General features: G+C 35.5%; 1 protein-coding gene across 4 annotated transcripts in view; it reads left to right on the forward strand.

The window, feature by feature from the left end:
* SWIP (strumpellin and WASH-interacting protein) overlaps window positions 1-18,025 on the forward strand; it is a 496,362-nt gene that overhangs the window by 409,952 nt on the left and 68,385 nt on the right. For all 4 annotated transcript variants that reach the window (XM_090381778.1, XM_090381779.1, XM_090381782.1 and 1 more), the window contains one exon: window positions 4,961-5,069. In XM_090381778.1, coding sequence (XP_090237904.1) covers window positions 4,961-5,069 — 109 coding nt within the window. The remainder of the gene's footprint in view (window positions 1-4,960; window positions 5,070-18,025) is intronic.

Below are 18,025 nucleotides of genomic sequence, written 5' to 3' on the forward strand. Positions count from 1 at the left end.
TCAAAATCTAGTTTGGACCGATTAATAACTGCTTTAAAATTGTTGCAAGCTTTGGGGTAGGCAGAAAATGACACTGAATAATTGGAAAAAACAAGCCAATTATGATATGCAATGTTCTTCTCTTGAACAGCCTTAGCATATTTATTGGAAAACCAAGGTTTAGATAAAGAACGAGATTTTAAAGTGGAGTGTGGAATAAAGGATTCCATTCCAACAAGAATAATTTCACTGACATGATCTGAGCAGATGTTGACATCAGAAGTTTTAAACATTAATCCGAATAAGGAAAAGAAGAAAAAGGAAATCTCGCAGGTCATCCCATTTGGCATACTCGTAATGCCAAACAACCGAGGTTGGGAATATTCATGCGATAAAGGCTCCATTGGAGAAGAGACAATCACCAAGTTGTGATCTGAGATGCCTAATGGACTACAGGCACCTCCGTAGCCAGGTGGGCAGGAGCAGCAGTGCGTAGCACACGCTTCTTGATTAGACTGGAGTTCGAACCTGTGACCACCAATTACGGAGGATGTGGAAAGGTCAGGGAATGCCCCGCTTATCCTCGGAGCAATATGGCCTTAGTTGCTATTGCTCCTAAAAACCAAATAATGCAACAGCAGCCTAATGGACCACTAACTTCGACTGTGTACTTAGAAGGATTGTTTGTGAAAAATAGATCAAGCGTGTTGGCTGTATGGTTAGGATTGTCCGATATTCTTGTAGGTAAATGAATAATCTGGCAAGGTCATTAATAATTGCAAAGCCTCAGCATCTCGACCAGCTGGATTGGTGTGACTAGAAAATGGAAGCCAGCTGGAGTTGTGAACATTAAAATCACCAAGGAAAATTACCTCACTGTTAAGAAAGTTGGACTGGAGAAAGTCAAGTTGCAAAGAGAGGAAGTCAGAGAGCTCCAAGTGATTAGTGGAGTTGGGAGAATGGTAGAGACAACAGATGAATTTGACTCATTGAGGTAGAGAGATTTCAAGCCAGAGAAGATCGAAAAGAGGAGATTCCAAATTACCAAGTCTCTGACAGGGAATATCAGAACAGACATAAGCACAAGTACCACCTTTGAGGTGCAAGGAATCATACAGCGAATAATTTGGGAAACTGAGAAGCACAGTAGTTGAATCAACTGATAACTGAGATTCTGTCAGAAAAAGTAAATGGGGGTTTGGCAGACTGCAAGTGAAAATGGACATCGTTGAAATTAGAATTGAGACCACGTATATTTGTGAAATGAACTATAAAGTGTTTGGGAGGTTTAGGTCTTTTCACAGATATGCTTACTCTATTAGTTTGATACTTCATGGTGTATTCGATAGTAAGAAAAAGTGTGGGGGGGGGTATATGCTGTATGAAGTAATGAAATTTTTGGTTATGGTGATATGGATATGGTAAGAATATACCCAAATCCTTGACATAATGTGGCCTCGACACTGCTCCCCCACATACACACTACTCGAACTCCCTCCAGTCACTATCTGGCAGAGTAAAGGTAGCAAGATTATACTCTAGCTGATCCAGAAGCCTCCTAAAGAGTTACCAATAGCTTCGGTCCGGTGTACTAACTATCTAGTGGCTGGCCTGCGAACACTGTTTTAGAGCTGTACCCGCGAAATGGAAGGAAGATTGGATCTCGCCATGATGTTCATCATAACCTCAAAAGTCATCAGTCATACTGCATGATGGAAGAAATGGGGAAGGGTTGACCAGAACTTAGCTCTGGAGACTAAACATGGGTTCCACCACTTCAAGCCTCCAATAAGCAAAGTGGTGGTATTGCACCAATTGATGAGAGTCATCTACCACCTAGTATTGTCTGGTAACACAGAGGGCACAGAGGGGCGGCATTCCTACATGTGGTGTGGGTGCCACACCTCGACTCGTGCTTTGACATTGGTTCACATCAGGGTGGTCACCCACTGTGCTTGTGCATGGAGGTTATACCCAGAATTACTAATAGGCTCACCATCATGAAGATGCAAGTAGAGGATTTGGCTGTCATAGACTGTCCGGACTTTGCCGAAATTGGGTCGACTTGACTTGAATATCACCTACTATCAGTTCCATCAGCGTTTTAGACTCCCAGGTAGCAAGTACAGCTTGTCTGGCATATCATTTGGTGTAATATAAACATATACAGGGTGTTTCAGTTAAACGTTTCAGAACTTCTAAGAGGGGTAGGGTACATCCTGACAACTCGAAATCATATAGCAATGTGGGGTCGGAAATGCTTTCCTGAAGCGGTGTTGTACACAGAAGCACCATAAAGAAAAGAGACCGTAAGTGAGAAATCGTTTTAATAATACATGAAAAGAAGCAAAAGGTACATGGATTAAAGTAAGTGTTCGAAGTTTCTTCCACGGGCTACAATGCACGCCTCACATCTCCGACGCATGGACATCCGAACATTCTGGAATACTCCAGGCGAATTTCGAATTTCTTCGGCAGCTACTGCGATTCTTGCAACCAGCTCCTCAGCATTGTCAACAGGGGTGTCATAAACTAGCGATTTCATATGACCCCAGAAATAAAAATCAAGACATGATAGGTCGGGTGACCGAGCAGGCCAACGCACGGGACCGCCACGTCCGATCCACTGTTGACCAAATGTGACATCCAGGTAGTTACGAACATCTCCGCTATAATGGGCAGGGGCTCCATCGTGTTGGAACCACATTGTCTGTTGCGTCGATGCAGAAATCTGTTCATCTCTCAAAAGTTGTGGCAATACTTGCTGCAGAAAGATCAAGTAGATAGGTCCGGTTAGATGACACGGTAACAGGTAAGGTCCGATGAGGTGATATCCAATAATACCGGCCCATACATTGACCGAAAATCGAATCTGTGCTGCACGACGTCGTATTGCATGCGGGTTCTCGACCGCCTGGATATGGTCGTTATGCGTGTTGAAAATTCCTTCTCTTGTGAAGGATGCCTCATCGGAAAACAACACTTCAGCAGGAAAAAGGGGATTTGTAGCACATTTTCCAAGGTACCACTGTGCGAAAGCAATACGAGGTTGAAGAAACTTCGAACACTTACTTTAATCCATGTACCTTTTGCTTCTTTTCATGTATTATTAAAACGATTTCTCACTTACGGTCTCTTTTCTTTATGGTGCTTCTGTGTACAACACCGCTTCAGGAAAGCATTTCCGACCCCACATTGCTATATGATTTCAAGTTGTCAGGATGTACCCTACCCCTCTTAGAAGTTCTGAAACGTTTAACTGAAACACCCTGTATATTTTAGCAGACTTCAAATTAATGAGTCTGTTAGCAAAACAAGTTTTTTTTGTTTTTTTTTTGTTTCTTTCTGTAATGCCATTGATCTCTTGACAAGGAGCACTCTTTCTTAATGAAACAAGATCAGTGGTATTACAGAAAGATTTAATATACACATTTGTCTGCATGTCAAGAACAACAAGGAATTTATTATGCCCTCATTTATATGTTTATAGTTTTTTCTAGGCATGAAGCTTTTTAAGTTTTTTTTTGTTTTCAGGATTAAATTAATTGAAAACATTGATTTCTCACTCAGAAATTTAAATTTGCATGTACATGTATGGTAGATTGTGAAACATACAATACTCATGAACATACAGTGAGTTATGTAACAGAATAAGTTTGTTAGCAAAAAAGCCTTGTGTGTCAGGAATAAGCCTACTGAAACAAATCCTGTATCTACTGACGAAGTGTAAAAATATAAAATAAAACTGAATTAAAGTATAGTGAAAAAAGAAGGTACAATATAACAGAAACTTCATTAAAAATAGAAGCTAAGATGGATAGAAATAAAATATACAGATAAATACTAAAAGTAATAAAAGCAAAATATATGCCAAGAAGCTTTCTGAGCAATGTGCTCCTTCATCAACTTAAAATAAATTGATTTTAAGTTGATAAAGTTTGACTTAAATATAAGATTGATTTAAAATAAATTTATTTTAATTAAAATAACTTGCAAAATAACTGCATCCATTATGAGGTGCATGCCAGTTCCACAATTGAGATTAATGCTGAAACCCACTACTATAGCTGTATAGTCCATTTACAACTAGGAATGATGATGAGAATCATCTATGTTCCAAACTTGCAACATTTGAATGTGGGTTGCAGTTAATAATTACAAGATTTGTTTCAGTATAGAATAAGTTCAGTCCTCTGTGTTTCATTCCTGATGAGTAATTGGTCATTGTTTTGGACTGTTGGGATTCAGATTACTGAAACTTTGCTCAGTTCTATTTGAGTTTCACAGGAAGAGCATTACATAATAATATTATCAGACAGATATTGCCAATAATATTTATAATGTTCGACCATGTTTAGTATTTGTTTAATTTTTGTCAGTTTTGCTTCTTTTTTTCTAAAACTGGCTAATAACTGCTGAACATCTGTAAATGGCCTCCATAGCCGAGTGGTCAGGAGCGGGAGTGCAGTAGCACATGCTTTTTGAGTAGACTGGGTTCAAGTCCCTGACTGTTAAATATGGTCGATCTGCCAACCCGCACTGGACAAGCGTGGCAGATTATGGTCCATTTCCCTCAACATTTGAGGATGCTTCCATTCTGCAGTGGGTTGATAATTGGTTGCAGTTTACTTTTACATTTTTGCTTTTATTAGCATTTGTTATGAAAAGTATGTTATTTGGTTGTTCACTGAAAGTAATTTTAATGATTTCTGTCTAAACATAGTATTATAAATTGGTAATATTGTTAAACCACTTAATCAGCTATTGTATACAGCTATTTTTATGTTGGTTGTTTTGCATAATATAATAAACTGATAGTATTTAACAAAATTTGTAAAATTTGCATATTAAATTCAGTGATTTTATTGTTAGTATGAATTTTATTTAATTTGGCTAAACAAAACACCAAAATACGATATTTGCTTTTATAAAGTGAATAGTTGATTTAAGTTTGAAACTGAAACTTCATGTGCTTTAACAGTATCCATTTGAAAGAGCAGAGAAATTTAACAAAGGAATTAGGAAGCTTGGCTTAAATGAAGATGGACAAAGTTATCTGGACCAATTTAGAATTCTTATCAGTCAAATTGGTATGAAATTTCATTTTGTGTGTAGTATTTTACTCTGTAACTAGTCATTAAAGTAATAAATATTAAATGCTATTAGCTTATTCTCCAGTGAGATATTGATAATCTTGTTAATTTGAATGTCAGTTAAACTCAGTAATATGTTACAGTAAAACTAAGTTGTAATAAAGTTGTAAGAACACATGCATATAGTGCAATCATTAAGCAATGAAGAATTTTTTGACTGTTCTACATTATATTTTAAAATCAAAGTAAAATAGTATTTTAATAGCAAAATTTGTAACAATTATGGTAATTGTGAAGTTCGTACAAATAACAAGTAAAAATTGAAAGTACCTTAAGTTATTTGTGCAAAAGGTTTTTTTTTTAAATTTTATTTTAAATATTATCATTCTAATTTAACTTGGAGTTGATTATAATGAGCACCAGAAAAGTTCATATTTTTAGATGAAGCAAAGGGAAGTGACTGATATGCATGTGCCTGTTGTTGCTATAGGATCTGATATTTGAATGAACATGGCTATATGTTCAAATGGCTAGTAGTGCCTCCACCATCCAAAAAGGTAAATTGCACCAAAAACCCAAGGAGATATTCAGCATGTGGAAATAAAATGTAAAATCTTTCACATATGTTCTTAGATTTAGAAAATTAAAATTATTGAAAAATCTTAGTCTAGGCTTTTCTCTATTTATCCTTAGTCTAGGGACAAATATGGAAAGCTAAAGCCAGAGATACCATATACACTTACTGTGAATGAAAGCATGCTATTGTTGTTATCATTAAGCTGCTTCTCTTTGGGGACCTATAAATGGAAAATGATTGATTACAAAGAGCTGAATTTCAGAAATATATATTAATACAAAGAAGAAATGAGGTGCATGAAAAAAATAAAATAATAAATAAATTCCAAAGAGTGTTACCAAGGTAAAATGTATATATAGTGAAGTGCAAATATCACATATTGTATTAGTCACACACACACATATATATATATATATATGGCTGATACTAATACTGATTTGAGGCTTTTGCTATTCAACTAGCCAAAAAATTGTGCATGTGCATGCACTTATGTGTGCATAAAATAAAAATAATAAAAAATAAATAAAAGAGATAAAAAGAAAAAAAACAACTTATGTTTTTCCCTCCTCACATAGATAACTGTCCAGCTGACCTTTGAATTTCCCCAAAGTATCAATTTCCCCACGAAGGTATATTAAATGGGGGTTCAGGTCAGTGACCATTGATATCAACAATGGAAGCTCTAAACCATACTACTAATTGTTTCTCACAGAATTTACTGTGGAATGTTTGTAGTATATGTAGTGATAATATTCTTCAAATCTCAATGAATTATTTTCTTGATGAGCTTTGTCCTTGAGATATCTTAATGAACAAACCAGAAGTTGTGTTCATTAAGATCAGGTGAATAATAGCTGTCAATCACAGTTTAGATGTTGAGAAATTATGCATCACAACATTGGGAAATGTGACACATGGGCCTATATCCACCATTTGTGTTATTCGGTTACACCACCCTGAGCTGAGCATCACCATAGATCCAAAGAATGCTTCAAAGCCACATATCCATCAGCCATCCTGGCAAGAATTTGAAGAGCAATATTTATAAATCTTTGGAGAAATCAGATGATGATAGCTACTGCATCATGTGGATGTTGTACAGGTATTATCAGTGTTCAAAGTATGTTTCTTAGCTTTTGATGCTAAGAAACATGCTTTGAGCTGACTACTAGCAGTAGTATATTGATCTTGTGCTGCACATTTGCCCATTGACCAGTGTTCTCCGTGAATGGTTACCATCTTCTGCTATAGCCTGCAGAAAAAACATTTGTCACTTCAACTTCTTCACCATATCATACAATCCATTATCATCTGAGTGCTTTTAGACATTAAGCACAGCCAAGAATTCTCTTGTGCTGGTAATAAAGTTTCATGAACATTGTTTGATTCCTCTATCCAAGTATAGGTAACCCTCATATAACATGGTTATTAGGTTCCTATAAAATGTCATGTTGTGTGAAACTGTGTTATACAGGACTAAGAAAAAGTACAAAAGGGGGTTACGTTCCAAAAGCTAACAAAAATACACTATTTCATTAACAAAATGTTAACAAAAATACGCCATTTTAGATTTCGTGTATCTTCTGCTCTCTTTAAAAAATCAGTAATCTGAGTTTGTTTGCTCTTGTTTGATAAATCTTTGTGAATTTCATCGTATGGAACTAAGCATTTTTGAAGCTCCCTTTTCAACTTGGGGCTCTTTTCACTCAAGAATCTGCATTCAAAAAATAAGATTCTAATTGCCCGACTAACTTTATGCTTTTTAGTGTAAAATTTGGAAATTTAGAATTTTCATATGCCGTATCATCCTATGAATTGATTTGGTTTTACCTCCGATGCCATTTCCATCAAATCCACTTTGCCAGCTTATTTTTCTACCATTAATTCTTGAATGTCTTCAGTAATAATACTATATTTTTATATTTTTTTTGGAGCATAGGTGACTAAGGCCATGTTACTCTGTGTATGTTGTCTATAAATTGCATGTGTTCAGTAGTCAATTTTCTGTTTTGCTGGATGAAAGGGAGAAAAAACCATGCTACCCTCACCCGACTAACTCAGCCACATTGTGAAAAAGACCCATAAAAATTCCTCCTGTCATCGACTGGATTCGAACTCAGGTATTTTCCACCCAGTGTGGGGAGGAGGGCAATTCTATGAACTGTGCTACCCACGAGGACTTCAGTAGTCGTATCATCAAAACCTTTCCCTCCTACCCACATAGCAAGTTCTAATATCGCACCAATTGTCTGCACGGGTATTACAAGGCCTGCTGGGGGTTCCTCATTGGACAAGCAAATATATGGACTACATTAGGGTTACTAAGAGCAAAAACAGGCGCACAGATACTTGCTTATACACTAACACTAGGAGTCAGTAAGCAAACTTGATGAATTTGAAGTAGTGGTTAAGTCGTGAAATGTGGACATTGCAGGGATACTGAAAACTTGGTGCCACTCTGACATAAGGGATGTGAAATTTAAATATGGTGAGTTCATGTACAGAAAGGACAAGTATTCCTGCATGTCCTTAATGTGGGGAAAATCGTGAAAATGATTTCACCTCCATTATATTGTATTGTATTGTGTTGAAGTATACAGTTCTCTAAAAGCCAGTCAATGCGCATTAGTATGGTTTTGTGCTGGTATGTTATTTGATTGTCCATTTTTTATTTAGGAAGTAGCTTAGATCTTAACAAGAAAGGATTTGAATTAGATCAGTGGTTCCTAAACTTTTTTGCTTGCAGACCCCTTTTGGCTTTGCAAAAATAACTATGGATCCTCATATCCTTGCTCATGTAAATACAGGCATACCTCGAATAACGAATAGGATGCGTTCCACGAAATTACTTCGTTAAGCGAAACTTCGTTTTCAGAGGTAAAAATACTATGGTCAGAATAGGGATACGTTCCTACGTAAAGAAAATGAAAAGCTTTTTTTTTCGAACAAAGAAAAGTTTTATTAAATAAACAGTCAACTTACAAAGTGAAATCACATTTTAAAATATGAGTCTAAAGTTGATTGCTTATGCTTTTTTTCTCTTTCATTTAACAATTGCCTATACGGAGTTATTGCATTTAACACTGATCGCTTAACAATAAAACTTCTTCCTAAATCAGGATCATTTTCACTAAAAAAATTTAAAATGTTTTCAATGTCATTTAAGCACCTTTTTAAATCTTTGGTTGTTAACACTTTTTCGGCAGGAACTTCTTTAACTTCGTCTTCATTATCTTTGTCTTCGTTGCTAACAAGGTTTTCTAAATCTTCCACTGAAAAACCATCATCTTCTGCATTCAATAAATTTCTAACATCCTCTTCATCGACATTTTCGAAACCTATTGATTGAGCCATCTGGATAACTTCATTTCTAATTTCTTGGATGTTATTTTCTTCTTCTAGTACAACTTCTGGCCATATTTTTCGCCAAACTCCATTTAAGCATTTCTTAGTGACTTCTTTCCAAGAACTATCAATGTTTTCAATTGCGTTTTTAATGGTGTAGTTTTTCCAAAAAGTTTTAACTGTCATTTCCTCTTTATCCTCTAGTTCAGTTAAATTGCTTAATGTTCGACGCAGATAATAAGCTTTAAATGATGCTATTACTCCCTGATCCAATGGTTGAATCAGGGAAGTTGTGTTTGCTGGAAGAAACACAACTTTGACAGGAATGCATGTGTCCAACGTGTTAAGATCAGTAGGATGTCCCGGAGCATCGTCTAACAACAAAAGAGCTTTTTCTTCAAAGTTGTTTTTTTGACAATACCGTTTTACTTCAGGACAAAAGTGGTTAACAAACCAATCAGTAAATAACTCCTTGGTAACCCACGCTTTTCTATTTGCTTTCCATATTACAGGTAAATTCATTTTTATGTTACCTTTTAACGCCCTCGGATTTTCTGAATGGTAAACTAATAACAATTTTAATTTATAATCGCCAGAGGCATTTGATCCAAAGAGTAACGTTAAACAGTCTTTGGCTGCTTTGAACCCAGCAGCTGATTTTTCTTCAATAGAAATGAAGCTTTTTGTTGGTAGCCGTTTCCAGAACAAACCGCTTTCGTCAACACTGAACACCAAATTTGGTGGAAAATTTTCACGTTCAATTATTTCCTTTAGTTTTTCTGGAAACTTATTTGCAGCTTCTCCTGTTAATTTTACACTATGAATCCTGGCCCGTTTTTTAAATTTCTCGAACCAACCACGAGAAGCCCCAAAGGTTTCCGTAATTTCTTCAGTTTGTTTAGATTTCAGGTGATTAAACTGGAATTTTTTTTTATGTTAAATGGGGCTTGAAATTGCGGACTTCGTTATATCGAAGCTTCGTTATCAGAGGTAACGTTAACCGAGGTATGCCTGTATAGGGTGTCCAGATAATAGGTATCCAAAATTAAAAATTTATATCTCAGAACTGATTTATTATGTTTACAATCCACTTTTTTTCAGATTGATACAAAAAATCCAAAATTAAAAAATTTTATCTCAGAACTCATTTATTATGTTTACAAAATAACCCTTTTCAAACACACAAAAAATAACCGAATAATAAACTTCCACTATGTTGAGTATACATTCGATTGTACCGCATAGGTTACTACTGTGAAGAATGATGTTTCTTCATCTCACAAAGTCCTTTAAAGTTGGGAGTGATTGTAGACAACTGAATTTTCGTGTCAGTGTGACATCCATTCTGTAATGATATTTAGATTTTGTTGCCACATATCTTGAAAATCCAGCTTCACAGATAAGTTGTTGGAAACAGAAGAAGTTTTTTCACTGCATATTTAGACACTTGTGGATATTATTGAAGAAGAATGCACCAGAATTCAACCAGAGAAAGCTCACTGATTATCTGTTTCAAGTTAGTATCATATGTAATATCTGTCAAATACTCATAATTTTGCAGACATGCCATCCAGTTTCTCTGAGACACAAAATGGATTTTGGACTCAGGTAGCATCATCAGTAGAAGATGGGAAGTGTTTTTGAAATGCCTGTTGCAAACCATTTAAATGTTGGATGATGCTACCATAAATAGTTTCTTCCAGGCTATATCCTCTCTATCAAAAAGTTATTCAGAGTTTAAAAGCATTCGTACTGCCTTTTTTTCTACAGACCTCTTCCAAAATTCAAGTTTACATTGAAAAGATGAATTCTATCCCTTGTTGCAATATCAACATGCCCTTTCCTTAACACGAGTGATTTTGTTCATTAATTATTTTAAAAATGTCTGCTAATTATGCCAATTTCTGCAGTCAAGATGTATTTACCAAACATTGAGAAAGATAAAATGGGTGATCAATAAAAAAGAATACATTTCTGAGCAAAGTTCAGAAACTAAGAACTTTTCCTCTAGAAAGCCACCTTATTTCTGTATGAAACAGCAGCGTTGTTGCATCCGGTGCCCATTTCTTCTCAAAGTAACTTAAGTATTCTGCATTACGGGGCCTAGATTTAATGTGGATCACTATCTTTACAGCATCATCCAGTACTGTTTTTAGGTCTCTTTCCATTTTGGCAAAAAGCACTTGTCTTGGAGCACACAGTGACTACTCGAACAAGACGGCACCAACTCTTTGATACGCACCACCTTCCCCTGTGTTTTCCCTATTATTGCTCTTGCTCCATCAGTGCACACATCAGCACACTTTTCCCAACTGATTTCATGTTTTATCATGTAACTATTTATGAAATTAAACATTTCTTCTTCAGTCACACAACTTTACAGAGCAGTAAATCTTGTTTGATTTTGTTCTGGAACAAGTAACATACAAATACAAGTAATATGGCTAGCCTTGACATGTCTATTGATTTGTAAGGTTGCAACGAAAAAGCAAAGCCAGATTTAAGTTGCAAAACCAATTGTTTTTATATATCTGCTGACAGATCTCAAATGCAATGTTTAACAGTATTATTATATGACTGAACTGTTTAAAGTTTCTTTTTTGACTGTTCACCAAGCACAGAAGTTCCCATTTCCACTGCACATGGCCTAATTAGGGTTTCTGCAATTGCACAGGCTTCTACTGCAAGTGAAATACAGTAACTTATCCTGTAGGAGGCCATGGTAGTGTTTTCATTATTAGTTTTTGAAGTTATCACCATAAGGCTCTGACAGTTTGTTAATGCTTGAGGCATTAACAAACTGTCATATCTTTGTTCTTATATTCAGGGTGATTAGTTTCACAATGTCTATGAAGTTTTGCAAGTGACATAGAACTGTTTGATAACCCTTTGTTACATAAGATGCATAGGGCATCGGGGGCAAGTTCATCACTTGTATACCCCATAGACAAATAGGAGTCATTGTACTTCCATTATTTACTACTTTCTGCAGTTCTAGAACTGCCGATACTGGATGGCGACATAAAACATTGAGATTACTTACAATGTTGGTTACATCTATGCTTACTGTAATAGTACTTGATTGTTTACTTAAACTACCTCTTTTTAGCCACTGATCCATGATAAATAAAAAACAATTAACATTAATGTTTACTGCATGTTATTTGACTGACACTACTCCATAGCCGAGTGGTCAGGAGTGGGAGTGCAGTAGCACACGCTCTTTGAGTAGACCGGGGTTCAAGCCCCTGACTGCTGAATACGGTCGATCTGCCAACCCGCACTGGACCAGTGTGGCAGATTATGGTCCATTTCCCTCAGCATGAATTGTTGAGGAGGCTTCCATCCTGCAGTGGGTTGATAATGGCTGCACTTTACCTTTACCTTACTGTAGCTAATAAAATTAACTACTTCACTTCCCTTGTAATTATGTTAATGCTATATGAACTATGACTAAACTGAATTGGTTATCCATGCTGATAGAAGTCACAGCTATAGATCACTAAAATCTTTAACAGGTGCAACCATGCAAGTTTGTTAATTTAACACTCATATTTTTCTTTCTGGATCCACATGCAACATACTTTGTAATCAGATAGCTACAAATACATATCAATACATATCATGCAATGCATTGTTACGTATGCTACTGAGCATACGTAACAATGCATTGCATGATTTGACCTTAATTAAACTGATTGTCAATCACTTTATGCATACAGGGGGTTTCTAAACCAGATATTCCAATGGTCATGCAAAATAAACATATTGCCAATTAAAGAAGTTTTGTGATTATTCTTAACGAAACATTATTTTTTTAATTAAAAAAATAGGTAAAATTCAAAGTAGCCATTACAGAAATGTATCCATGGATCTCCTGGGAACTGTTCGCAGATCTCTTGGGATCCTTGGAGCACAGTTTGGGAACCACTGAATTAGATAATGTTTTTACGTGTATATATTAGTAGTAGTGGATGTGATGCAAGAAAGCAAGTGTATGAGCTTATGCAGCATCAGCCAAAAAAAAAAAAAAAATTTTTTTTTTTTTGATGCATTGATGCTTACTTGCTTATTCCATTTGCATGTAGAGGCTCTCATCATAATCTTCACAATCACGGCCTGTAGATTACTCCCACTCTCATTATACTTTTGCTTCCAACTGTCTCACACCGTACGGATTCTATACTAGCATGCAAAATATCTGAATGTGGGAAAGCTTTCATCTTACTCAGGCTGCTTTTGATAAGAAACATAATCCCACCACCCCCCCTTCTATCAGCCCTTTCCTTCCTAAATACATTGTACATACTGTACTGAAAGTTATCATCCCCAATCTCCGAGTGGCACCATGTTTTCATAAGCCCTATTATGTTAGCATTTCTCGTCCTAATCAGCAGTTCGAATTCACTCATTTTATTGAAAACGCTTTTGACATTATTGTATAAATCCCTCAATTTCTCTGTTAGAGACAGAGAAATTGGAGGATTTAAACAGAATAGTCAATCTGGAGCAATTTTAAGATAAAGATATTAAAGCAGATAAGGTAAAGCTGACAAACCCAACTATATTAATTTTTGATGTACTCAAAGAAATCAGTAAAGAGGAAATGCTCCAGGATCTGTATTACAAGAATTTAGTTGAATATGGTTTTAGTGAGCAGGAGGTGAAAGAAGGAATAATCTTTAGGTTTAACACTGGGTTAAAACCTAAAATAACCAATTGGGTTATTAGTTTACCATCAAAAATGTATAAGTATTTATTTTGCAATGATAGAATCGATCTTGGTTATAATTCTCATAAGTTCTGGAGTTCATAGTTGTTACAAAGTGCTTTAACTGTTTAGGTTATGGACACTCTTCTGCATTTTGTTCTCATAAAACTTTGACTTATGGGCACATTTACAAGGATTGCCAGAGTAAGAATCAGTGAGCAAATTGCATTAATTGTAAAAGACGTGGAAGGATAAGTGATCATTCTGTTAGAGATCTCAAATGTCCTGAGTTTCTCAGAGCTATGGAAGTTGCAAGTATGTGTATCTGTAATGAGTAGTTTGAATTCAGTAAATGTTAGCTTTGATATTCCAGGAGTATATTTGAAATGTATACAATTAAATGGACAGAGAGCTCGAATTGTTATGGATGAAGCCAGGGTAGTCATGATTGAAAACAGTTTCGATATATTGTGTTTCCAATCAAATTAGAGGCAAATTAAAATCACCCATAATAAGACATTAGTAGTAGTGGTGGCAGTGGCGTGTGATGCAAGAAAGCAAGAGCCTTATGTGGGAGTATTTGCTGGCTCTTATAGGGTGACAGGTTTTCCAATAACTGCCAATGTGATTCATACTAAGAGGGTTAAGCCTAAAACTGCAATAGTGTTATTAAATAAAAATTTAAATGTGACAGTGATTTCTAGTCTGTACTGAGTTTGTTACATGTATTCATATTAATACAGTGATTGTGTCTTTTTATATAGTGTCAGCTTATTGTCCTCCAAGTGTGAGTATCGATTATTTCATCCAACTGTTAGAATGTGTTATGGATTTTATTTCTAGAGGGAATGTTCTTCTAGCTATGGATGTTAATGTTAAATCCCATATGTGGTATAGTAGCACTGCTGATACTAGGGGGAGTTCAAATGGAGGAATTTATTCTAGGTCAGAAGTGGAATATATTAAATTTACCTGACAAACCATACACTGTATGGTTTGTCAGGATAATGTTCATGGGAGCTCTAATATTGATATAACCTTGACTTTTTACCAATTAAGTAGGAGATTATTTCATTTGGATGTAATTACTAATTTTACTAGTAGTGGTCATAGGTCGATTGTGTTTTATATTAATTTAATGGATGGACAGTTGTTTGAGACACATTTGCAGGAGTGCTCAAGGTTCAGGGGAATTAATTGGGATAGATTTGATAGTATAAATCAGGAGTAATATTATAAATGAAGTTAAACTCAATTTCTATAAATTGAATGCACTTGAGTTAGTTTATTTTTTTCAATCAGTTATACATAATTCCTTGAGCTTTGCTGCAAGTAGGAGTTGAGATAGGGCATACAATGTACCATGGTGATCTGATGAGTTATCTATATTAAGATCAGAGATGTTTAATCTAAGGAAAAGGTATCAGAGATTGAGAATTCGGGGTATGGCTAAGATCCTGGTTAGTGGGGAACTTTTTAGAATTAAAAGGAAACAGTATCATAAGGCAGTATATTCTCATAAACTCAAGGCATGGCAAGAATAATGACCCATGGGGTTTATTATGTAAAATATGTAGAAACAAATTAAATATTAATAATCTAAGTACTGCCATAACTGATGATTTGGAATCCTATGATTGGTATACAACTATCAAGTCTATTACTGATCAGTTATTTTTAGCTGACTGTGAAGCACAGGATACTGTGTATCAGACTATGGTTAGGGGGGAAAACAGAGCTTATCAGGGTTCTAATGACACAGACTTGTTCAATTTAAGTGACTTAATGGTTGTGTGTTCTAAGTTAAATATAAATGACCCCAGGGTTGGATCAAATTGAAAATAATTGCAATATTAGAGCCACACCGTTGTGTCCCGATGTGTTATTAAATGTATTTAATAAATTTTTTCTTGAGAGGATTTTTCCCTCATTTTGGAAGATTGCTTTTTTAAAGTTGATTCAGAAACTGGAAAAGCCTTTAACTGATCCCAGGGGGTTTTGCCCAATCTCATTACTAGCAAATTTAGGTAAAATTTTTGTGAAATTAATACTATTAAGATTGGAATCTTTGTTTTTGGATAGAAATTTCAAATTCCAGTTTCAGTATGGTTTTAAAAGGGGTTGCTCTACTGAGGACTCCATCAATGATTTAGTGAATTTCAGTAAGCAATCTAATAGCAAGTATGCATTGGCCTTATTTGTTTATTTTGTAGGTGCATTTGATACTGTTTGGTTCGAGAGTGCTCTATTACCATTAAGATTATTAAAATGCCCAAATATGCTTTATAAAATAATAATAAGTTATTTAAGTGACAGGAAATTCATAGTAAGGTCCCAGCATTTGAAATATGAGAGGGTCATAAACTGTGGATGATCCTCAGGGATCAGTGTTGGGCCCGGTTTTTTGGAACTTGGTTTTAAACTTGTGGTTAGCCTTTGATGAGTCTGAGTGTCATAAGATAGCTTTTGCAGACGATTTGGTTTTGTTAGTAGAGGGTAAATCTATACAACACGTTGAACATAAAATTGGAGTAGTGGTGAACAGTCTTGTTCATTGGGCTTCGAATAACAAACTCAAGATTTCATCCTTCTAAAACAGCGATGATGCTTACAAAAGGTAAGCTTGATTACAATTGTCCACCGAAGGTAGTTATTGACAATAAACAGATAGATACCTCTTGTTCCCTGGGTTAAATATCTTGGAGTTGTTTTGGATGATAAATTTACATTTACTGCTCATTTAGAATACTTAGCTGGTAAGGTTAAAAATTTTACAGCCTCTATTGTCAGAATTACAAGAAAAGACTGGGGGTTGAATAGAAGAGTTCTTTCCTTGTACTACAAAGCTATATTTTTGCCTATTGTGTCATATGCTTCATCTGTTTGGTTTTTGTAAGTGAGTACTGTTAAATTTAGGAATAAGTTAAATTCATTGCAAAGATCTATGTTATTAACTGTATTACGGGTGTGTAAAATGGTATCTACGAACGCCATACAGGTTATTGCGGGTGCTCTTCCATTGGATTTGTTTATAATTTTTAGGGCATTTTGTTATTTTACCAGGAAGTGTAGGCCAGTTACTATTATTGGTATTACTAATGATATTCAGGTTGATCGAAAGATATCTAACAGGAATATTATGTCAAAACTAATAGAAATTTGGCAGGAAAGATGGAATTCCAGTGTGACCTAATCTGTGACCAGGAGGTTTATTCCTGATGTAACTTTTAATGCAGATTATAAAAAGAACAAGTGGTTTAATTTGAGAATGGAGACTTACTTATTTACTGATCACGGATCCTTGAAGGGCAAGTTGTGCGAGCTAGGAATAGAGTCTGACCCGTATTGTGTTTGTCAGGCTTTAGACTTGGGACCATGTGTTATTTGATTGTTCGGTTTACGATCATACGAGAATTAATCTTGTAAATGTGGTGGTTGATTTATACAGAGGTAATGAACATAAATTGTTATCTAGGTTTGAGTATTTTCAGACATTCCAGGAGTTTGCCAGAAGAGGAGGCAGCTTAATATTCTGATTGACAGTGATTAAGTTTTTGTATTTTTTTATTTTATTTTATCTATGCTGTCTCAGCCTTTTATTTTATTATTTTTTTTCCTGGCATCTTATAATGCTAAGATGCAAGATTATTGCTGAATCAGCCTAGATAAGTGAAGTGTTTTTTTGTTTTGTTTTTTTGCAGGCAGTCAGAAGGATTTTTTTATTGAATTTTATTTTTATTTATTTTATTTTAATTTTTTTTTTTTGCTGGCATCACGAACTGATGATGTGGGATTTACTCCTGACTGCTAGCATATGTTTTTTTTTTTTTTTTTTGTTTGTATTCCTGGTGTGAGCAGCCAGGGTACGGGGAAGGTATTGCTGAAGTGCAATACCGACACCTATCGGTATTGCACTTCATCTGATGGGTGTGGAGTTCGTGCATTGTGCACAGACAGGAATAGTTGACCCAGACCCGGCTCTAGGGATGGGCACCAGGAGGCAATCGCCAATTTCGTGTTTGCTCCCCGGTTGCAGTGACTTTTTTTTTTTTTTTTTTTTTTTGCTATTGGTAGATGTTCTGCTTGATACTGATCATACAGTGGAGATGGACTTTAAGTCTATGTACCTCCTTACATACATCAATATACTATGACATTATTGTATAAACAATTAAGACTTAGTGTTCTTGTATAGTTTACTATTCTGATACACCCCTTAAAGTTATTTAAGCTCGCTTCCCTGGCATTAGCTACTCGCACATTTGAAACGTTTCTGCCCTCAGAACATCTTGCTAATATGTTCTGTTGCAGTAAGAAACA

Source organism: Mastigoproctus giganteus, chromosome 9 (genome assembly GCF_048544385.1).
Source record: "Mastigoproctus giganteus isolate SK-2022 chromosome 9, ASM4854438v1, whole genome shotgun sequence".
NCBI classification, from domain to species: Eukaryota; Metazoa; Arthropoda; class Arachnida; order Uropygi; family Thelyphonidae; genus Mastigoproctus; species Mastigoproctus giganteus.